Below are 21,259 nucleotides of genomic sequence, written 5' to 3'. Positions count from 1 at the left end.
CATAATTATTTTTGGAGTCATGAGATGAATGTTTTCCCTAGAGTTACACTAACTTCTTAGCTATATTTTCTTTAGTTTGAGTTCAACACATTCATGTCTTCTAGGAATCAGGCTGTGATAAAGCTATGCCATGAGATCATATTCATTAGTGTTGACTTTTTCTTTCTTTGGAAGAAGAGCTTTAACTTTGCAGAGGCATGCTTTGTAGCCACTGTTATCCTTTGGCCCACTCATAAACAACTTTCCAAATGGAGAAAACAAAACACCAGCCAAACAATCCCCCCGTGTCTTCACCACTTTCTTTGGGGGGTGTGTGTGTGTGTGTGCACTCAGTCGCTCAGTCATGTCTGACTCTTGAGACCTGCTGGACTGCAGCCCACCAGGCTCCTCTGTCCATGGGATTTTTTCAGAAAAGAATACTGGAGCGGGTTGTCATTTCCTGTTTCAGGGGATCGTCCCAATCCAGGGGTGGAACCCGAGTCTCTCATGTCTCCTGCCCTGGCAGGCGGATGCTTCACCACTGTGCCACCCGAGAAGCCCTACTTTCTTTGGTATCCCTCACTGCTTTCTGCTGGCTTCCAGGAGAGAAACTGCTGCAATCGGTTTGTCTGTTACAGCACATTAGAAATATCTTCCCTTTCCCACCTTTAGACTGTCACATTGCTACCTCCAGTTGAGCCAAGATCTGAGCAACAGCTAGCCAAGTGGCAGGTAGGTAAGAAGCACACCTTCAGAGGTTATACCCCTGATGTGAGAGTTTCATATTTTTAAATCAATGAAGCACGGCCAGATTGGAAGAGTATATCCCCAAAGGGTCAGTGGCCCCACAGCAGGTTAAATACATAGGCAGAACTTTGTGGGTGTCCCATAGATGCTGAGTCTTTATTGGGATTGAAATGGGAAGCCACCAAAAGGTTTTAAGCAGATGAGTGATATACCTGATGTTGTTAAAGCATCACTCTGGGCTTCCCTGGTGGCTCAGATGGTAAAGAATCCGCCTGCAGTGTGGGAGACCTGAGTTCAATCCCTGGGTTGGAAAGAGCTGATGGAGAAGGGAATGGCAGCCCACTCCAGTATTCTTGCCTGGAGAATCCCACAGACAGAGGAGCCTGGTGGGCTACAGTCCATGGGGTTACAAAGAGGCAGACAAGACTGAGCGACTAACACACACACACACACAAAGCATCACTCTAGTTGCAATGATAATAGATGAGAGGGCAAGAGTGACAGTGGGTGGGCCAGTGAGGAAGCTACTGACCTTACAGAGGCAAGAGGAAGGGTTGTGGAAAGGAGAAAGAAAACTAAAGGGAGATTAAAATCAAACTACTTTGTGATGGTCTAATGAGGCACGGGGGAAGGATAAGGAAGAGGAAGGTGCTAAATGTGACCCTGGGTTTCTCTGGCTCAGGTCCCTGAGTTGCTAAGATAACAGACCACAGGAGAAGGGGCAGAATAGGAGGAGGACAGGACTGCAAAAGTTTGGTTGTGGACACTTTAAGACTGATAGTCTGTGTTGTGGCCTAGTGGCAAGCAGACTTGGTGATACGATCCTAGACTTTACAAACGAGGTCAGGGCTAGAAGTAGAACTGTGTGAACCAATAATATATCCATGCACAGTATCTGAAGTCATGGAAATGGATACGGTTACCTAGGGAGTAGATAACCCTTCACCAACATTCAGAGACTTTCCTCTAAAGGGTCTGCTCCCTCTTAAAGCTCCAATGACAGAGAACGAGGTGAGCTCATTTCTGGCTTGGTTTTGTTCCACTGAAGACTGTAAAATTACTACCCTTCCCATTGCCCTATACTCTGTTTTAGAACCAAAAGAGTTAAAACTGACTATGTCAATACAAATTTCTGAAAGCAAAGTTTTAAGGGAAGGAATGTCATTTGCCCTAAAAATAAAAACAAAAAAGTCTCATGCTAAATAAAAATTTTACTAACATAATTCTTCATCATCTCCTTTGTACTCTTATTGATTTTCCCAGCCGGGTTCTATCAGTCTAACTTTAACTTTTATATGTGAGCTTTGTTTTTTTGTTCTGCAAATATTATCACTCATTGTGGGCATGTGTTATGTTTATGTATGTTTGTGTATGTTTATAATACATATATTATATATAGACAAAGTTTTTTCCTTCAATGTATGCTTATTCATGGCAAGTGAAATGCAAGCTTCTAGAGGGCAGATGCTACCTAGAGAAGAAAATAATATATTCATCAGTATGTACATATGTATGTGTTAGTCGCTCAGTTGTGCCTGACTCTTGGCAACCCTATGAGCTGTAGCCCGCCAGGCTCCTCTCTCCATGGGATTCTCCAGGCAAGAATACTAGAGTGCATTGCCATTTCCTTCTCCAGGGGATCTTCCCAACCCAGGGATCAAACCTGGGTCTTCTGCTTTGCAGGCAGATTCTTTACCCTCTGAGCCACCAGGGAAGCCCATTCATCACTAGCTATTCAATAAATATTGCTGCCTGTTGAGGATATCAGAAGCTACACAAATATGTTACATGTAATGGTCTTCTACATTTACTTTTTGGTGTATTCATTCCAAGTGCTGAAGTCAATTTTTACTCTAATACTATATATTCTATATATTTTGCTATGTTCCAGATTTGGGACTTTCAACTAAGGTAATTAGTTAATCTATTATTTTATTATTCTTCTGGCTAAAAATGTCTAGGTATATGTCTTTAGGTATAATGTTTAGTTATGTGTGCGTGTGTGCATGCTAAACCACTTCAATCCTGTCTGAATTTTTCTGACCTTATGGACTATAACCCACCAGGCTCCTCTGTTCATGGGATTCTCCAGGCAAGAACACTGGAGTGAGTCACCATGCCCTCCTCCAGGGCATCTTCTGACCCACAGATCGAACCCACGTCTCTTACATCTCCTGCATTGGCAAGTGGGTTCTTTACCGCTAGTACCACCCGGGGAAGTGCCAATGTTTAGGTATAATATACTTTATATTACCCATTTGGGTTTAAAAGTCTCTACTAACATATTTTTAGATAAAGGCACAGCTGTTCATGAATTTATTAGGAATTTACTGTCTCATAATTTTACGCATTTTAGAACCAGGTGATTAGGAAAGAAATCAATCCATCAAATGTTGAAGGCTTTATCACTGGCTTAATGAATCACTCTTGGAATTTTTAAATGGCAGTATGTGGCAAGAAAATATAATATGACAGAATGCTACTTTTAACCCTGGGACAGAATATGCTACTTTGGCCATTTCTGTGGTTGAGTGTCCACTCAAAGAGGAAAAGGGAATTGCTGCAGACCATGAATTCATAATTTTTCTTCCCTGTCATAAAAGACAAATAAGTTTTGAGAACCTCTCTAGCAAAAACAAGGCATAATTTTTACTTCATTCACTAAAAAGGAAAATACGTTTATTTGGGGGAAGAATACAATTTCAATAATAAAGCCATGGAAAGGAAACTTGAATTTATGTAGTTGTTCATGTGACCTCTGAAAGGTCAATTCAGAAACACAACCAAATCATAGAATTCTAAGTAGCCACTGCTATAAGTCTCTCGTCTAGTTCCCTGTATCAGGAAGGCCTTGTTGTTGGTATTTTGAATGAATTTTAGTTGTTTGAACTTTTTAGTAGATATTTTCAGTCATTTTAAGCAACAAATATCACCTTTCATGTTGATTCAAGAAAATGAACTGATGGAAACGTGATCCATTTGGAAATACTAGCACAGCCATGCCAATGGACACAGAGAAAAATTACTAAGTTCATGCTAAGCTTTAGCTATAACTGTCCGACAATGATTCTGACAGAAAAATATTACTGACTTTCTCTTTTCAAAAGCACATAAGGAACCCAGGCCACAGAACAATGCATATTATATAGATTACATACGCATACCATGAGCCAAGCTGCAAGCGCAGAACTGAAGGGTGCAGCAGAAAGGAGTCTGTTTTGCAAGAAAAAAATTTAAGAACAGAAGAGTAGCACAAAGGAAATACCTTAAGATCTCGCCTTTCCAGATGCAAAAGTTCAGCCCCTCTGATGTCATGGCGGATGAAGATTTCTTTGTACTCTCCCAAATTGAGCAGATCCAGCCAAGCAGCAACTTCCTCTGTGCCCCATTTCTGAACTACCAAAGTTAAGAGCAAAACCCCCTTAATTTCTACATGCTCAATGCATTACAAAGCACAGGTTGGCCAAAGAAGATGCAAAACAGAGTACAGCGGCAGTGCCAGCAAAGGGAAAGGTTCAAGGTACTGTCTCAACAAAACTACAACTCCGCTTTTTCCCATGCAAGTTTCAGACTGCCAATCAACTTGAGGTTCTGACTCTACAAAGACATTCACTGCTGTGCACTTGAGCCTTTCGCTTTAGCTCAATTTCCTCCTTAAAGCCATGCAAACTACACAATGTATATAAAAATGTGTTCCTCATAATTGGGATCAGCAGTACAAGGTCTAAATAAACTCTGACGATTTCCTTAAGATCATATACGAAACTTATTATAGTTGAGCTACCAATGCTAATAAAAATTTCAAATCTGACACAGGATATAATTTTACACAAACTTCCGCTTCAGGTCTTGCCAACTTCAAGACCTTCATTGGTTCTCAGATGCCTTTATTGGTTCTATTCTATTGATGATACCCATTACAGACAATCACGCAATGCTTGCGTGCTAATAATTATGCAAGGCTTGCGTGCATGCTAATCGCTTTAGTCGTGTCCGACTCTTTGCGATCCCATGGACTGTAGCCCGCCAGGGTCCTCTGTCCATGGGATCCTCCAGGCAAAAACACTGGAGTGGGTTGTTGTGTTCCCCTCTAGAAGATCTTCCCGACCCAGGGATCGAACCCATGTCTCTTATGTCTCCTGCATTGGAAGGTGGGTTCTTAACCACTAGCGCCACCTGAGCGACTTCACTTTCACTTTTCGCTTTCATGCATTGGAAAAGGAAGTGGCAACCCACTCCAGTGTGCTTGCCTGGAGAATCCCAGGGACAGCGGAGCCTGGCGGGCTGCCGTCTATGGGGTCGCACAGAGTCGGACACGACTGAAGCGACTTAGCAGCAGCAGCGCTACCTGGGAAGTACAATTATGCAATAAGTGTCTTGTTAAATCAACTTAACATTGTCTAAAAACTGTCAACACTGCTTTCCAAGATTAATTGGGTTATTTTACTGTATGTATTCTCTTTCATACGTTTTACCCAACATTGATTAGCTTAATAAAAAGTTTCCCTGTTTGCCACATTTGGTTTTAAAATGCTCTTCAACAGCTGCTCTGTGCATTATCAAAAATAAGGTTATATATCACTTTTTAATATGAGATGGCTAACTCAGAAGAGTTATAAAATTATTTGATAAATTAAGACATCTACCATCATATACATAGAACTTGAAGGTCTTCAGCAGTATTACAGGACTAAATTTGATCTCTAGGGAAAGGTGAAAAGGCAGTTTGAAAGAATATCCAAGAAAGAGTTTAATCTTTGCTTGAGAATACAAGCGTCACAGTGAATTGTTATTAATGAGCTGAAACAGCGTTCTAAGTCCTTAAACGAGGAGGAACAGAATATATAACTTGAGGTGGGAAATACACGTGGCAAGTTAAAGGATTAAGCGAAAGTTTCTATGTTCCGTTTGTCAAAATGAGGTAGATTGTGCATGCTAAAGAAGGAAAACAAATTATAGGCGTTGAACTGCTGTTGAGCAAGATGAAGAGCCAGCAAACAGAGGTGCTGACGTTCACACAATGAAGCAGAAGCAAATCAGCAACCATTTCGTAGTCCTGTGTGCTTCATGACTACAGACTCCTACTCACAACGGGACTTATTTTAGGTGTGCTATGATGGTAAAGTGAACATAAAATGAAATTCACTATTTAAACCATTTTACAGTGTATGATTCAATAGCATAAATGCTATTTATAAGTACATCCATAAAAGCTATTTATGAGTACATCCATAATGTGGTACAATGATTATCACTCTCTAATCTCAGCTCATTCTCATCCCCTCAATGATATCACATTAATCCGTTATTTTTTTCATAACATTATACTTTCCCTTTCCGTGTGGATCACCTACCAGGCTGTGAACTTGTCTTCTGCTTCTGAACCTTCTCCTTTTTGAATTTGGGCACAATACGAAATACCGTGCTTCTGCTATTTCTCTTGGTGCAATCCATGGGGGGCTCCTGTTTGAGTCGATCAAGGAAAGAATTTTCTCAGGATATTAAGAGAAGAAAAACCCACTCTGACAGCAGAGATAACAGAGGAAGAGGTTATACACACAGAACATTGTTGGAGTGATAACTCCCTCCCCAGGAGTTCATGGTGTTGTATACTCCTGAAAATGTACTGATTCCTGCAAGATGACTTTGTTCACATAAAAGCTTTTTCTCATTTGCTCAAGAAAAGTGCATTCGAAAGGAGGACAGTAGTCTCCCCGACCAGGACAGTAGTGTGGTTCCCCTTTCCATGGTTTCTGTTACCAGCCGTCAACCTCATTCTGAAAATACTACATGAAAATTCCAGAAATAAACAATCCGTACAAGTTTTAAGTTGTACCCTTCTCTGAGCAGCATGATGAAGTCTTGAGCCATCCTCATCCATCCCGTCTGAGTCCCTTCGTAACCAATCTGAGTTATCTGACCAGGTGTTGTGGTATCACGGTGCTTGTGTTCAAGTCACCTTATTTTACTTAATAATGGTGCCAGAGAACAAAAGTAGTGATGCTGGCAACTCACATATGCTAAAGAGGAGCTGTAAAACGCTTCCTTTAATGAAAAGACGAGAGTTCTTAATAAGGAAAAAAAAATTGTATGCTGAGCTGGCTAAGATCTACGGTAAGAATGTATCTTCAGTCTGTGAAACTGTGAAGAAGGAAGAAAAAATTCACGCTAGTTTTGCTGTTACATCTTAGATTGCAAAGGTTATGGCCACAGTGCGTGAGACATGCTCAGCCAATTTGGAAGACGCATGACACCTGTACAGGAAGATATTTTGAGAGACGGACCACACTCACGTAACTTTTGTTACAGTGCATTGATCGTTATAATTGCTCTATTTTATTATTGCTGTTGTTCATGTCTTGCTGTGCCTAATTTATAAACTCAACTTTATCCTAGGTATGTGTGTGTGAGGAAGAGCATAGTACATGTAGGGTTTGGTCCTGAGGTTCCAGGGGTCCCGTGGGAGTCTTAGAATGTATTTCCTGCAGATAGGGGAGGATGGCGATATTTAAAATGTATTTCCTCCTGAACATTTCTTTTTTCAAAAGGTGTGTTCAAATTCTATTGTCACAAAGCGCACACATTTATAAACAGGTTGAATGTTACATACCTCATCCTCATTCGGGTGTAAGATATAATAAAGCCATGGAATCTCTGTTAACTTCTGTAGCTCCACTTCCACGGAATGTAAGGCATTGGATACTCGCTCTTCATGTGGAGATTCCAATTGCTATTTAACAGCAGATTAAAAACCGAGATAAAACAAGCCTTAGAGACCAACCTCAAACCCTCAAACAGAATAAACTATTTCACTGACACTGAACATCCTCACCTCTTGTGAGACGAGACAGAGTGTTGTTGATTTTAACACAAAGGAATAGAGAAAAAAGAACAAATTATTTTATACTGACTTCACTTAAGCAAATTTGCATAGATTTATCCTCACTTCCGAAAGGTAGTATAAGCAACTAGTGTGACTTTAATAATTTCACAGCAAACACTATTGCTATTGGTGGTTTTTTCCTATGCAAATCTCTTCTTCCTTCTTATCCTTGCATCCCATCTGCCTTGCCATAGTGAATAATCTTATCATTTTAACTTATTTGTAGCAAAAAATCATTTTTATTTACATAGGCTATGGTGTAAACAAATAATGATATTTCAAATTGGTCAAAAACATGTCACATAAGAAGAATCACCTGCCACAAAAATCTTTTGGGTAAAGATTAATAAAATAATAACTAAAATAATAACTTTAGGAGGAAAAAAGCCTATGGATCTCAGAAAAATTGGTGATAAAAAAGCTGTTGTACAAATCAGGAAAAGCTAAATGGCTTGTAAACTGGAAGAAGATTTGGAAACTTTAAAGAGAATTTAACTGGTCACCTCTTGCTCATTCATTTAAAGCACTTATCATCACTATTTTTTAAAATTTTTTGGCTACACGTGGCAGCATGGGGAACAGTTCCTTGACCAGGGATCAAACCCCAGCCCACTGCATTAGGAGCTTGGAATCTTAACCACTGGACCACCAGGGAAGTCCGTAAAGCAGTTATTAAAAGTCACAAATTCAATAAATAAATAAAGGTGAAATCAGCACTGCTATAAGCAGAATTGGGAGGCGCTGAATTCTAGCCTTGGCCTTGTTACTAACTATGCCCCCAAGGGATGATGAATTGATTTGAGGAGTCTTAGTTTCCTTCTTGGGCTTCCCTGATAGCTCAGTTGATAAAGAATCTGCCTGCAATGCAGAAGACCCTGGTTCAATTCCTGGCTCGGGAAAATCCGCTGGAGAAGGGACAGACTACCCACTCCAGTATTCTTGGGCTTCCCTTGTGGCCCAGCTGGTAAATAGTAGAACATGACTACACAATTTCGAGGATCTCTTCTGGCAAATCGAATTTTGATAAATGATGTCAAAATTGTACAGTACCTATATATAGGTTCACGGGGATTGAATTTATTTATTTTGGTCACACTGCAAGGCATGCAAGATCTTAGTTCCCCAAACAGGGATGGAACTCACACCCGCTGCAGGGGAAGTGTAGTCTTAACCACTGGAACACCAATAAAGTTCTGGTTGACAAGATTTTAAACTGAAAGTTTAGAGAGAATATTATTATTTTTTTTTATGGACATTATTTTTTCCCCTCTGTTCTTCAAATGCTCTCAATTCCCCTCTGTTATTCAAATTCTAGTATTTCTAGAAGCTAATAAAAATACAGAAATTCTCCACCATATCATATAAAGTTATCACTTTTATTTTAGTCTAAGTATGTATGTCTTATAAAACTGATAAAATAGTCATTGTGTGTGCTATGTGCTAATAAGTGGCTTCAGTTGCATCCGACTCTTTGTGACCCTGTGGACTGCAGCCCGCTAGGCTCCTCTATCCATGGGATTCTGCAGGCAAGAATACTGGAGTGGGTTGCCATGCCCTCCTCCAAGGGATCTTCCTGACCCAGCGATTGAACCTATTTCTCTTATGTCTTCTGCATTGGCTATATTCATTCTATAAGCAAAATAAAGAGTGTAACTTAGCTGCTCTCAAATATGATTGGTTTTTTATTTTGATATCAATATTGCCAAACATTTAAAAATCATCCACTGGTAAAGGGGAATTCCCTGATGGTCCAGTGGTTAGGACGTATCCTTTCACTGCCGTGGACCAAGGTTTGATCCACAGTCAGGGAACTAAGATTTCACAAGCGGTGCAGTACAGTCAAAAAATAAAAATTTCACTGATGTACATTTTCAAGCCAAACATCCATGTTTGACTATGACAGAAGAATGAAAAGTGCATAAGAATCCTATATTAACAAAATATAATTGATTAATATTAACCAAGTAATACTCAATGGGTACTTTCAGTATAGAGAGCTAAAATATAAAATAAGTTATGCTTCTAGTTCATCTCGATCAGCAATTATCTTAAGTATATTTCAAATAACATAAAAAAAATACATGTCCTTCATCCAGTAATTGGTACTGAGGTCATGACTTGCTGGATTTCCTATAGGACTAATTTTAGAAGAGCAACAAGAAGATTTTGGTTAAAAATATAAGTGTCAAGAATAACCAAGATGATTTTCCTATTGGTTTTATCAAAAGATATAGCCAATATTTCTTCCTAAAAGTTTCTATTCACGACCATAGCAGAGGCAGCCACCTCTTGCCCCAAGGAAGTCACTCTTGAGTTTCCCTTGGAAATGGGTAAAACCAATTGATTCATGCAGCCTTTAAGATTCTCTTCTCAGAGCAAAGGATGCTTCAATGGCAATATTCTTCTGGACAGCAGCCAATCACCTCCAATCACCTCTCTCATTCTTCCACTATGCCAGATACTATGATTTTTATTCTCACTTTTATTTAGATGTATACATTTTCCCCACCAAGAGATAAAATTATAGTAAACAGAAATGTTTTAAGATTATCACCTCATCTATCAATTAATGAAAACTGTTACAAGGAATTTAAAAATAGCTAATATATTAGGCTTTCTACATTTACAACAGCATGTGTGAATAACCTAAAATTGAACACTAGGTGGCGAAAAGACCCAATGCTAGAACATTTCCAGGGTGAGGGAGAAAAGCTAGCAAGGGAAGGATTCTTGGCAAACCAGACAGAAACATTTACAGAATCCTAGCACTTATGCTTGAGGTCCAAGGACTGTGGTCTGATTCACACTTGGCCTCAACTCGATTTCCAGCACAAATCTTGAGTTAATCCAGGGCTAGGTCTAGTTCCTGAAATTTAGTTCTGGACACACCAAGTCTAGAAAGCATCATCTAAGCCCATCTAGAAAACAGTAACAATTGTATTTCAAAGGTTAATTTCGGAGACACAAGACCTCCTCTACTTTTCTGCATTCATGGGTGAACAAGTCCTTGAAGAAGGTCTCACTGTCTGTAAAGCCCAAGATTCTCAAAGCTGACTGGGGAGAGCAGGATTATATAAAGACATGATGACAGGGAAGCTCTACTCCTGCTGTGGTTTAGTTTCAAGGTCGTCTCTGACTCTTGTGACCCCACGGACTATAATCCATCAGGCTCCTCTGTCCATGGGATTCTCCAGGCAAAAATACTGGAGTGGGTTGCCATTTCCTTCTCCAGGGGATGTTCTCCACCCAAGGATCAAACCTGGGTTTCCTGCATTGCAGGCAGGTTATTTCCTGACTGAGCTATGAGGGAAGCCCTCTACTCCTGTTAGCCTGAAGTGTACTCCCAGGCACAGCCGTATAGTTTCTTGAAAGCAAAAGCGAGGTGAAAAGGAAGCTCTAGAGATAGGGGCCAGAGCCTGCCTGTGCATTAGAATCTGATGAATGCATGCTCCCAAATGAAGGCAAGAACCATACATTTATCATCATTCTGATGTTATCCATCATTTCTTTTCCTTACCAAAGGAACCCTGCCCACTAGTAAAGATTCTGTTTCGTTATATAGGGCCTTCACATTGATGGCTATTTCAGTGGCAGTGTCTCTTGTAAGACTCTAGGAGAAAAAAACAAACAAACAGAGACATCAAAGACAAGTAGTTCTGTATTAAACTGGGATTCAGTCATCAGAGTACATTTTATCTTTCTGATTTAAATTCACATTGCAAATCTTTTAAAAAATCTGCCAAAATGCTCTTGTAACTGCAAAATTTCACACTCACATTTGTTAGCAGGATTACCTCTTCTACGTCTTACAGCACAGAACCAAAAGAATACGCTGACTATAGTAAACACATAGAAACACATCTCGGGCACACAAGCCCGTATATGCTGGTGACAGAAGACACATGTTCCCACAAAAATTAAGTCAAAGAAACTTATGTCTTAAAAGGGGCATTATCTGATCATATTAGCTCTATCCATTGAATTTCACTTTCATTAGTTCCAACCAACCAGACTGATTTTTAGACTTTCATCTTGAGGATGAACACTTCTTTTTACACTCACTTAGGCAACTTCAACTAAATAATTGAAAGGATAAAAACAATGCCATGTATCACTTGGCAAGTGAATATGACTTCAAGAGTCAGATTCTATCCACCTGTTGTAACTTCTATATTAGAAAACTGACCAAATTTACTGATGCAGTAAAACAAAACGATGAATTATTTCAGTGGACAGATTCAACACCAAGTGATCAGTTCTAGTTAAACGCATGATACCTAGGTGTGCCCTGTATGAAAGGTGCAGGGGGGAAGGTAAAAAAGAGGAATGGTGGGTACTTAAAAGGACAAGGAGTACAAGGAAGATGGTAGGGTGCCAAGTGAGTCAAAGCGAAACAGAAAAAAAGTGATGTGAACTTAAGAGCAGGAGTGGGAAAACGGTGGCAGGAAAGGAAAATCAAGAAAACTCTGGTCATAAGTGAAGGGTAAGCTTTCAGTAGAGACTCATATACTGTTTTCTTTCAAAACATGCGGCATGTTTAAAGTATCAACCTCTGTACGTAACACCAAAAAATGTGCGGAATGGGCATTTACCATTAGCTCCTCACCTCTGGGAAGCGTGGGTTGGCTTTGTTCAGGGCGTGGGAGCAGGCGTTCACCGCGTGGGCCAGCTCCTGCTCCAATAGACAGTGGATGGTGGCCGCATCGCAGATCCTGGAGGCAGAAACAAGACCCATGAACACACCACTCTTCTGAGCACTACTTGAGTTTTCTGAAGTGTAGAAATGGTAGAATAAAACAAGTAAAAAAAAAAAAAAATATCACGAAAGGGAAAATTTTTTTTAATAACTGCTCAATTATAAATGGCACAGGGTAGATTTACAAAATTCAAACTCTACTGCAACAAAAAATGTGTGTATGTGTTAGGCGCTCAATCATTTCTGACTCTTTGTGACCCCATGGACTGAGGCCGCTAGGCTCTCTGTCCATGGGATTTCCCAGGCAAGAATACTGGAGTGGGGTGCCATGCCCTCCTCCAGGGGATCCCGGATTCGATGCAGGGATCGAACCCGGGTAGCCCACATTGCAGGCAGATTCTTTACCATCCGAGCCACCAGGAAACAAAAAATACCAACCCCCAAATCTTTTATATAAAAAGTTAGGCCTATGGACTCTCCAGGTGGTTAAGAATCTGCCTGCCAATGCATATCAAACACAGGTTTGATCCCTGGTCTGGGGAGATTCCTCATGCCTTGGGGCAGTCAATCAAGCCCAAGTGCCACAACTACTGAAGCCCGCGCACCCTAAAGCCTGCGCTCCATGAGAGAAGCCGCCGCAACGAGACGCCTGTACGCTGCAACAAAGAGGAGCCCCTGCTCACTGCAACTGGAGAGTCCGTGGGCAGCAACGAACACCCAGTGCAGCCAAAAATAAATTAATTAAATTGAAAAAGACGTTAGGCCTAGCATCAGAGATACGCATACTGAGGTGCTACTTGGAAGCACAAGATACAGTAACACTTCATTTTGCATTATCGCTGGAAAGTTGAGAGGGGTCCCAAATGTAGAGTGTAGACACATCTTTTATTCACTGGAAGTTTAACCAGGCACAGTTACAACAGATTCAGTCAGTTCAGTTCAGTCACTCAGTTGTGTCCGACTCTTTGCAACCCCATGGACTGCAGCACGCCAGGTCTCCCCGTCCATCACCAACTCCGGGAGTTTACCCAAACTCATGTCCATTGAGTCGGTGATGCCATCCAACCATCTCATCCTCTGTTGTCCCCTTCTCCTCCCACCTTCAATCTTTCCCAGCATCCGGGTCTTTTCAAATGAGTCAGCTCTTTGCACTAGGTGGCCAAAGTATTGGAGTTAGTGGAAAACATTACCACATATATCATCATGCTAAGTGCTTTATATGCACTATCTAATTTAATGTTCACAACCTAACAGGTAGTTGTGGTTTTTCTCCACTTTGCAGATGACGACATATGAGGCTCAGAGAGCGTTAGTATGTACACAAAGCTAATCAGTGATAGAGCCTGGATTTTAGTCTATTTCTATCCAACGCCAAAGCCTGTTGTGCCGCAGTCCTTTGGAATCTAGACCTTCAAGAACAGTCCTAGAAAGACAGGATCTAGAAAGGCAGGGCAAAAAGGTCAAAGAGAAAAAGGAGAAATTCTACTGACTGCTAGAAAATGAGCAAGGTGTGCAATAAGCAAGAAGGTACGTCTATTCTAATCCTTTTGCTTCTGACATCTTCAAGCAGAATGATCTTCAATCCAGAAACGGAAGAACAAAGGAAGAGACAGGAGTCCTCCATGGCTGAATCATGAGCAAAGGAGAAGAATTTAATTCTTAAGGATAATATGATTGATATCCAAGACACAAAGGAACTTGCAAACATCACCTAAGCATCCTTATCAATAACCTTGAAATCATGAGGAAGAGGAAGAACAGAGATGAGAAAATGTTATTCTAATTTTCAAGGCAAAAGAAAGTATTCAACATCAAGGGAACCCTTCCAACTGCTAAATGAATTTCCTACTAGGTGCAAGCTTCCCTGGTGGCTCAGATGGTAAAGAATCTGCTGCAATTCAGGAGACCAGGGTTCGATCCCTGAGTCAGGAAGATCCTCTGGAGAAGGGAATGGCCACCCACTCCAGTATTCTTACCTGGAGAATTCCAAGGACAGAGGAGCAGGAGAGGCTGCAGTCCTGGGGTCACAGAGAACTGGACCCGACTATGAGACCAACTTTCACTTTTCTGCTTTTTCAAATGAATACACATTCTGAAAATTGATGAGTGAGCCTGATTTACTGGCTGATGGGGAATCATGTCCCCTCTTTTTTTTTTTTTTTGGATAAGGATATTTGGTTGATTGACAGGATGATAATATAGGAAGAACATTGCGGTTTCAAGGGAGCATGCTTTAGTTTCAAGAAAACCAAGGAACCTCCATACTGCTTTCCATAATGTATATATTAGCTGGATTGTATTAATTATTTTACAATATATATGTATATCAAACCATCACACTGCATACTTTAAATATACAGTATAGAATTTTTATTTGTCCATTGTATCTCACTAAAGCCAAGAAAAAAAAAAACACAAAAAATTCTGTAAATTGAAGTCAACAGAACATGTTCACAGTATCTAAGATGTATTTACCTTAAAACTACTATGTCTGTGGATAAGAAGCTGAGATGCACAATAATGCAGTTACGTGGATTTAGCTGGCTAAATATTAATTTTCCCTTATCTTTTTCCTAAGCTACTCACTATCTTACAGTTATCATCCTTTATTCTAAAATGTTAAATACTGGTCTCCAGCAGTAGGGAGTGTGTATCTTTTTTCATATCTCTAACATCTAGCACAGTCTGGGCATCTAACACATATTTAAAGAGGAAAAGAAGGAATGAGTGAGAGAGAGCAGACGGAGAGGGTGGGGAGGGGAAAGGAAGCAAGTTAGCTCCTCGGACTCCTAAGCTTTGCTTTCCTTCTTTTCTATTTCAGCGTTTTGATCAGTGACCAGGTGAAGGTGTGGGAAGCCTTAACAGCAATCATGCCCAGAACACCGAATATGCCAGACCTGCTGTGCCAAGGGCACTTCCCATGGCGGGTCTCACTTAACCTTCACAGTGACCTGGTCAGGCAGCTCTTACCCACGTTGGGTAGATGCCATTTGGGTGAAGAGGCGAGAAGACGCATGCCTGTGGTCCCGCCTCATCTTTGAAGTTTAATCCTGGTCATAGTGATTTTTATCTGCTTTATGTTCACAGAACTTTTTCTCTTTTTTAAATCTTCTCTTTCTGTCTCCTAAAATTAATTTCTGTGGTCTGGCAAAGTCCATGATGTATCTATTGGAAACAGATTTTTGGACAGTTCCCACCCATTCCCACCCCCTGACTCTTCTTGGGAGCAGGGTTAATGTTTATATTTCCTTCTATATCCTATAAACATTTAATAAATACAAAGCACCATATAAGTGAGTAATGTAGTATAAAGAGGGCTTCCTGGGTGGCTCAGGGGTAACGAATCCGCCTGCCAATGCAGGAGACACAAGAGACCTGGGTTCAATCCCTGGGTGGGACAGATCCCCTGGAGGAGGGCATGGCAACCCACTCCAGTACTCCTGCCTGGAGAATTTCATGAACAGAGAAGCCTGGTGGGCTACAGTCCACTGGGGGTCACAAAGAGTCAGACACGACTGAGCGACTAGGCACACACGCACAGTAGAGACTGTATGTAAAGTGGGGAAATAATAACAAAAGGGTTATATATATAATATATATACATAATACATACATATATGCTTTATATGTGTTAAGTTGCTTCAGTTGTGTCTGACTCTTGCAACCCCATGGACTGTAGCCTGCCAGGCTCCTCTGTCCACGGGTTCTCCAGGCAAGAATACTGCAGTGGGTTGCCATTCCCTTCTCCAGGGGATCTTCCCGACCCAGGAATCAAACCCACATCTTTTACATCTCCTGCCTTGGCATGTGGGTTCTTTACCACTAGCACCGTCTATAAAATAGGGCTTCCCAGGTGGCTCAGTGGTCAAGAATCCAACTGCCATGCAGGAGATGCAGGAGACTGGGGTTCGATCTCTGGGTGGGGCAGATCCCCTGGAGAAGAAAATGGCAACCCACTCCAGTATTCTTGCCAGAAGAACCCCACGGCCTGAGGAGCCTGGAGGCCTACAGTCCATGGGGTCGCAAAGAGTTGGATACAATGGAAGCGACTGAACACATATATAAAACACAAAATATACAAAATAACAAGAGTGTACATTAGGCAAGCTCTGCCTTGTGTTTCAGGAAGTCCGAGACCCGGCCTGTCGTGGTGTCGGAGTGGACTGATGAAGGCAAACGGGGATTTCTGAGGCACAAGGGAAGTAGCAAATGGAGGAGAACAGAGGCGTCCCTTCCAGAGACCCAGAACCACCGCAGAGACGGATTCAAACTACGGAAAGCAGAACGGGCCACGCCCGGTGTCCTCGCAGCCACAAGGCTCGCGGGGCTCCGATACCTACCTGGTGATGAGCTCCTCGGCCGCCTGCGAGCACAGCTGCATCTGAGACACTTCCTCCGTGGCCAGGTCCGCCGCGTGCTGGATGTACAAGTGCGTTCGGAGAACTGGCTTACCCGAATCACATTTCTGCTTATCTTCCCAAGACTTCAGGGTGCTTTCAAAGGCCTATTTAAAGTCAATACGTAATGAACTGTGCGCTTAGAGCTAAACGCACACAAATAAATGTGTATGTAGATAGTACACATGGCTTTAAATGGCTTTAAATTGGCTTTAAATGGCTTTAAATTGGCTTTAAATGGCTTTAAATGGCTTTAAAACTACTAGTAGTTTTTCCTAATCCTAACACTTCATGAAATATATTGCAAGGACGAAGAAGATATCTTAAAGTTTTCTCATATATTACAACAAATAAAAAGTAATGTAATTGATGATCATTATATCAGAAAGTTTTTAAAAAGCTTCAACTTATGCTTCAATATTTACTACTGTATGAATAACAAACCGGATGGATGTTGTAGTCTTATTTGTTATGGGTGTGACCTTAATTAAGAATACATATTCTGGTAAGGCAAAACTGTCAAGACAGAAAAAGATGGGGGTGCCAGGGGTTGGAATAAGGGAGGGAGGGATGTGAGGAGGAGGACAGGAATATTTAGGGCAGTGAGACTACTGGGCATGTATCGGTAACGGTGGACACAAATGATTATACACTTGTCAAACCTATAGAATGGAGAACACAAACTATTACTTCAGTGAATAATAATGGATCAATAGTGGTTCATCAGCTGTAATAATGTACCACACTAAACCAAGATATTAAGGGGAACAGAATAGGGAAATACAATAGGGGAATTCATGTGCTTGTCAGGGAGGTGAGGACATATGTGGGACCAGAAGCAGAATCCTCTACAGCTTCTGCTCAATTTTTCTCTAAACCTAAAAAAAGAAACCATTTTCAGAACTAAATATTTTTTTCATGTTTTTAAACTAGAATGATCTACATGTCAGACTTAAAAGACAATTTAAATCTTTTCCCTGGGCTTCTGTTTTTCATGACAATTTACTTTTTACAGGTTGAACAGACTCTAGAAGAACTTATTTTCGGTTACGTACCCTGTCCCTGGTGAGCATCTGAGCTCTGTTCTTGTGCACGATCTTGATAATCCCTGGAGGCTGAACCCATGCTTCTCCGTCCACCTGCACTGGGACTCCCTCGTCACCAAAGATAGTGATCTTTACTGTACGGCACTGAAACAAAGCGAGTTATTTGAGAGTACAACTCATCTGACACTCAATCTTGTTGTATTCAAAGTTGACTCTTAGTCCATTCTGTGGAATGGGATGTTATGCTTTTCCACATAGGATGACACAGTAACAACTGGAATAACAAGAAAGCCCATTATTTTATAGATGAATATACAGCGTACGAGTCATTGGAATAGCTTCTCAACAGCCCAAGAGTTGAGGGCTTCTCAGCTGGCATTAGTGGTAAAGAACCTGTCTGCCAATGCAGGAGATTTATGAGACACAGGTCTGATCCCTGGGTCGGGAAGATCCCCTGGAGGAGGGCATGGCAACCCACTCCAGTATTTGGGCCTGGAGAATTCCATGGAGAAAGGAGGCTGGCGGGCTACAGTCCATAGTGTTGCACAGAGTCAGACACAACTGAATCGCCTTAGCACGCACATGCACACAAGTAGTGAAGTCAGGTTTGGGTAGGGAAACCAACCTGGGCGATTCGATGGTGCTGCAGTTTAATGACCCTTGAAACGGCCATTTGCACGCTGTCAAATATTGCAACGACTTCTAGGATCTTGTCATCAAATGATGGTGCAGCAAATATCTGAAAGAAAAACCACATTACACTTTCACTAATACAGTTAAGGTTTAAATGAAGTGGCCCACCAAGCAATGTAAACCCTGCAACATATATATTTTTTAAAATATATAAAAATAGGAAGCAGAAAAGTAAGCAAATATTATCAGCAAATGATACTTCAAGGACAAAATTAATCACTGAAGAGAGCTTAAAATAAACTTAATAAAGGTTTGAAAACCCATGGATATAATACTCATGCCCCTCTTATAAAGCAATCTTGACAGGAGTAAACTAATATATTTCCAAATGATTCATCTTGGTGTGTGTGTCTGTGTGTGTGTGTCTGTGTGTGTGTGTGTCTGTGTGTGTGTCTGTGTGTGTGTGTGTGTGTGTACTGTGCTCAGTCGTGTCTGACTCTTTGCAACCCCATGGACTGTAACCCGTCAGGTTGCTCTGTCCATGGAATTTTCCAGGCAAGAATACTAGAGCGCATTATCACTTCCTACTTAGGGAATCTTCCTGACCCAGGGATGAAATCTGCGTCTCTTGTTTCTCCTGCGTTGGCAAGAGGATTCTTTACCACTGCACCACCCGGAAAGCCCCATCTTGGCATGAGATGTACTAAATATCTGTTCATACATAACTCAGGTATCTCAATTAAATGATGCATGTAACTTTAGGAAACTTTAAAATTTCAGAATGTGATGCAGATTTCAGAAAAGTAAAGATAATGCCCACCACTGCGCCACCTGGAAAGCCCCGTCTTGGTATAAGATGTATTAAATATCTGTTCATACATAACTCAGGTATCTCAATAAAGTGATGCATGTAATTTCAGGAAACTTCAAAATTTCAAAAAGTGATGCAGATTTCATAAAATTAAAGGTAATGAACATGGAAATTGCAATCGGGTTCACTTGGTATATTTTAAGGGAAATTTTTCAAGGTGTTACAAGCGGTGTCTGTATGTGCTTTATTATATACCTTACTACAACTTTTTAGGGCATTTAAGAACATGAAAAGAAATCTCAGAAGATGAAAACACGTGGGCTTACTTTGCTTTGATGTTAAATGTATTTTCACAAAATTAACCTAAAAACTTTAAATTTCAGCTCTATTACTTTGTTCCTTTTACTCCCTCTTTTTACTGTATCATACATAATTATGCCTCTGAAAAAATATTCAATGTAAAGTAGTACCATAATTAAAACTTTTACTGAAAATCTCAGGACACAAATTTGGGAACTTTTTGTTATCAGACTGCCTGGTTTTAAACTCTGTCTCCCCCACTTATGAATTGTGTAAACTTGTGTCAGTTTCTTCATTGATAAAATTTAGATAAAAATTGTGGCTATTCATATGATAATCTCAATAGATGCAGAAAAAGCCTTTTACAAAATTCAGCACCCATTTATGATTAAAACTCTTTAAAAAATGGGCACAGAAGGAACCTAGTAAAGCCATATATGATAAGCCCACAGTAAACATTATTCTCAATGGTGAAAAACTGAAAGCATTTCCCCTAAGATCAGGAATAAGACAAGGATGTCCATTCTTGCCACTATTATTCAACATAGTTTTGGAAATCCTAGCTATAGGAATCAGAGAAGTAAAAGAAATAAAAGGAATCCAGATTGTAAAAGAAGAAGTAAAGCTCTCACTGTTTGAAGATGACATGATACTATACATAGAAAACCCTGAAGATATTATCAGAAAATTGCTAGAGCTAATCAGTAAATTTAGCAAAGTCACAAGATACAAAATCAATACACAGAAATCATTTGCATTCCTATATACTAACAGTGAAAAATCAGAAAGAAAAACTGAGGAGTCAATCCCATTCACCATTGCAACAAAAAGAATAAAATGTCTAGGAATAAACCTACCTAAGGAGACAAAAGAACTGTGTACATAAAACTGTAAAACACTGATGAAAGAAATCAAAGATGACATAAACAGATGGAGGGATATTCCATGTTCCTGGGTAGGAAGGATCAATATTGTGACAACGACTATACTACCAAACGCAATCTACAGATTCAGTGCGATCCCTATCAAATTACCAATGGCATTTTTCACAGAACTAGAACAAAAAATTTCACAATTCATATGAAACACAAAAGACCCCAAATAGCCAAAGCAGTCTTGAGGAAGAAGAATAGAGCTGGAGGAATCAACCTTCCTGACTTCAGATTACACTACAAAGCTACAGTCATCAAGACAGTATGGAACTGGCATAACAACAGAAATATAGACCACTGGAACAAGATAGAAAGCCCAGAAATAAGCCCATACACCTATGGGTACCTTACTTTTGACAAAGGAGGCAAGAATATTCAACGGAGAAAAAACAGCCTCTTCAATAAGCAGTGCTGGGGAAACTGGACAGCTACATGTAAAAGAATGAAATTAGAACACTTCCTAACACCATACACAAAGATAAAGTCAAAATGGATTAAAGACCTAAATGTAAGACCAGAAACTATAAAACTCTTAGAGGAAAACATAGGCAGAACACTTGATGACATAAATCAAAGCAAGATCTTCTATGACCCACCTCCTAGAGTACTGGAAATACAAACAAAAGTAAACAAGTGGGACCTAATTAAACTTAAAAGCTTTTGCACAGGAAAGGCAACTATAAACAAGGTGAAAAGACAAACCTTAGAATGGGAGAAAATAATAGCAAATGAAACAATTGACAAAGGATTAATTTCCAAAATATACAAGCAGCTCATACAACTCAATGCCAGAAAAATAAACAATCTAATCAAAAAGTGAGAAAAAGATTTAAAC

At 40.4% G+C, this 21,259-nt stretch overlaps 1 protein-coding gene across 8 annotated transcripts in view; it reads right to left on the bottom strand.

The window, feature by feature from the left end:
* Positions 1-21,259, bottom strand: part of DGKH (diacylglycerol kinase eta) — a 218,368-nt gene that overhangs the window by 16,644 nt on the left and 180,465 nt on the right. For 5 of the 8 annotated variants that reach the window (XM_070800017.1, XM_070800020.1, XM_070800018.1 and 2 more), the window contains 8 exons: positions 18,374-18,487; positions 17,758-17,892; positions 16,646-16,809; positions 12,216-12,321; positions 11,127-11,219; positions 7,337-7,456; positions 6,081-6,189; positions 3,992-4,122 (listed from right to left, as the gene is read on the bottom strand). In XM_070800017.1, coding sequence (XP_070656118.1) covers positions 3,992-4,122; positions 6,081-6,189; positions 7,337-7,456; positions 11,127-11,219; positions 12,216-12,321; positions 16,646-16,809; positions 17,758-17,892; positions 18,374-18,487 — 972 coding nt within the window. Of the gene's footprint in view, positions 1-3,991; positions 4,123-6,080; positions 6,190-7,336; positions 7,457-11,126; positions 11,220-12,201; positions 12,322-16,645; positions 16,810-17,757; positions 17,893-18,373; positions 18,488-21,259 lie in introns of those variants that run through there. The other 3 variants (XM_070800019.1, XM_070800021.1, XM_070800023.1) reach the window with 3 other exon arrangements.

This window comes from Bos indicus, chromosome 12 (assembly GCF_029378745.1).
Source record: "Bos indicus isolate NIAB-ARS_2022 breed Sahiwal x Tharparkar chromosome 12, NIAB-ARS_B.indTharparkar_mat_pri_1.0, whole genome shotgun sequence".
Taxonomy (NCBI): domain Eukaryota; kingdom Metazoa; phylum Chordata; class Mammalia; order Artiodactyla; family Bovidae; genus Bos; species Bos indicus.
The sequence above is the reverse complement of the archived record's forward strand: the minus strand, read 5'-3'. Positions and strand labels throughout refer to the sequence as shown.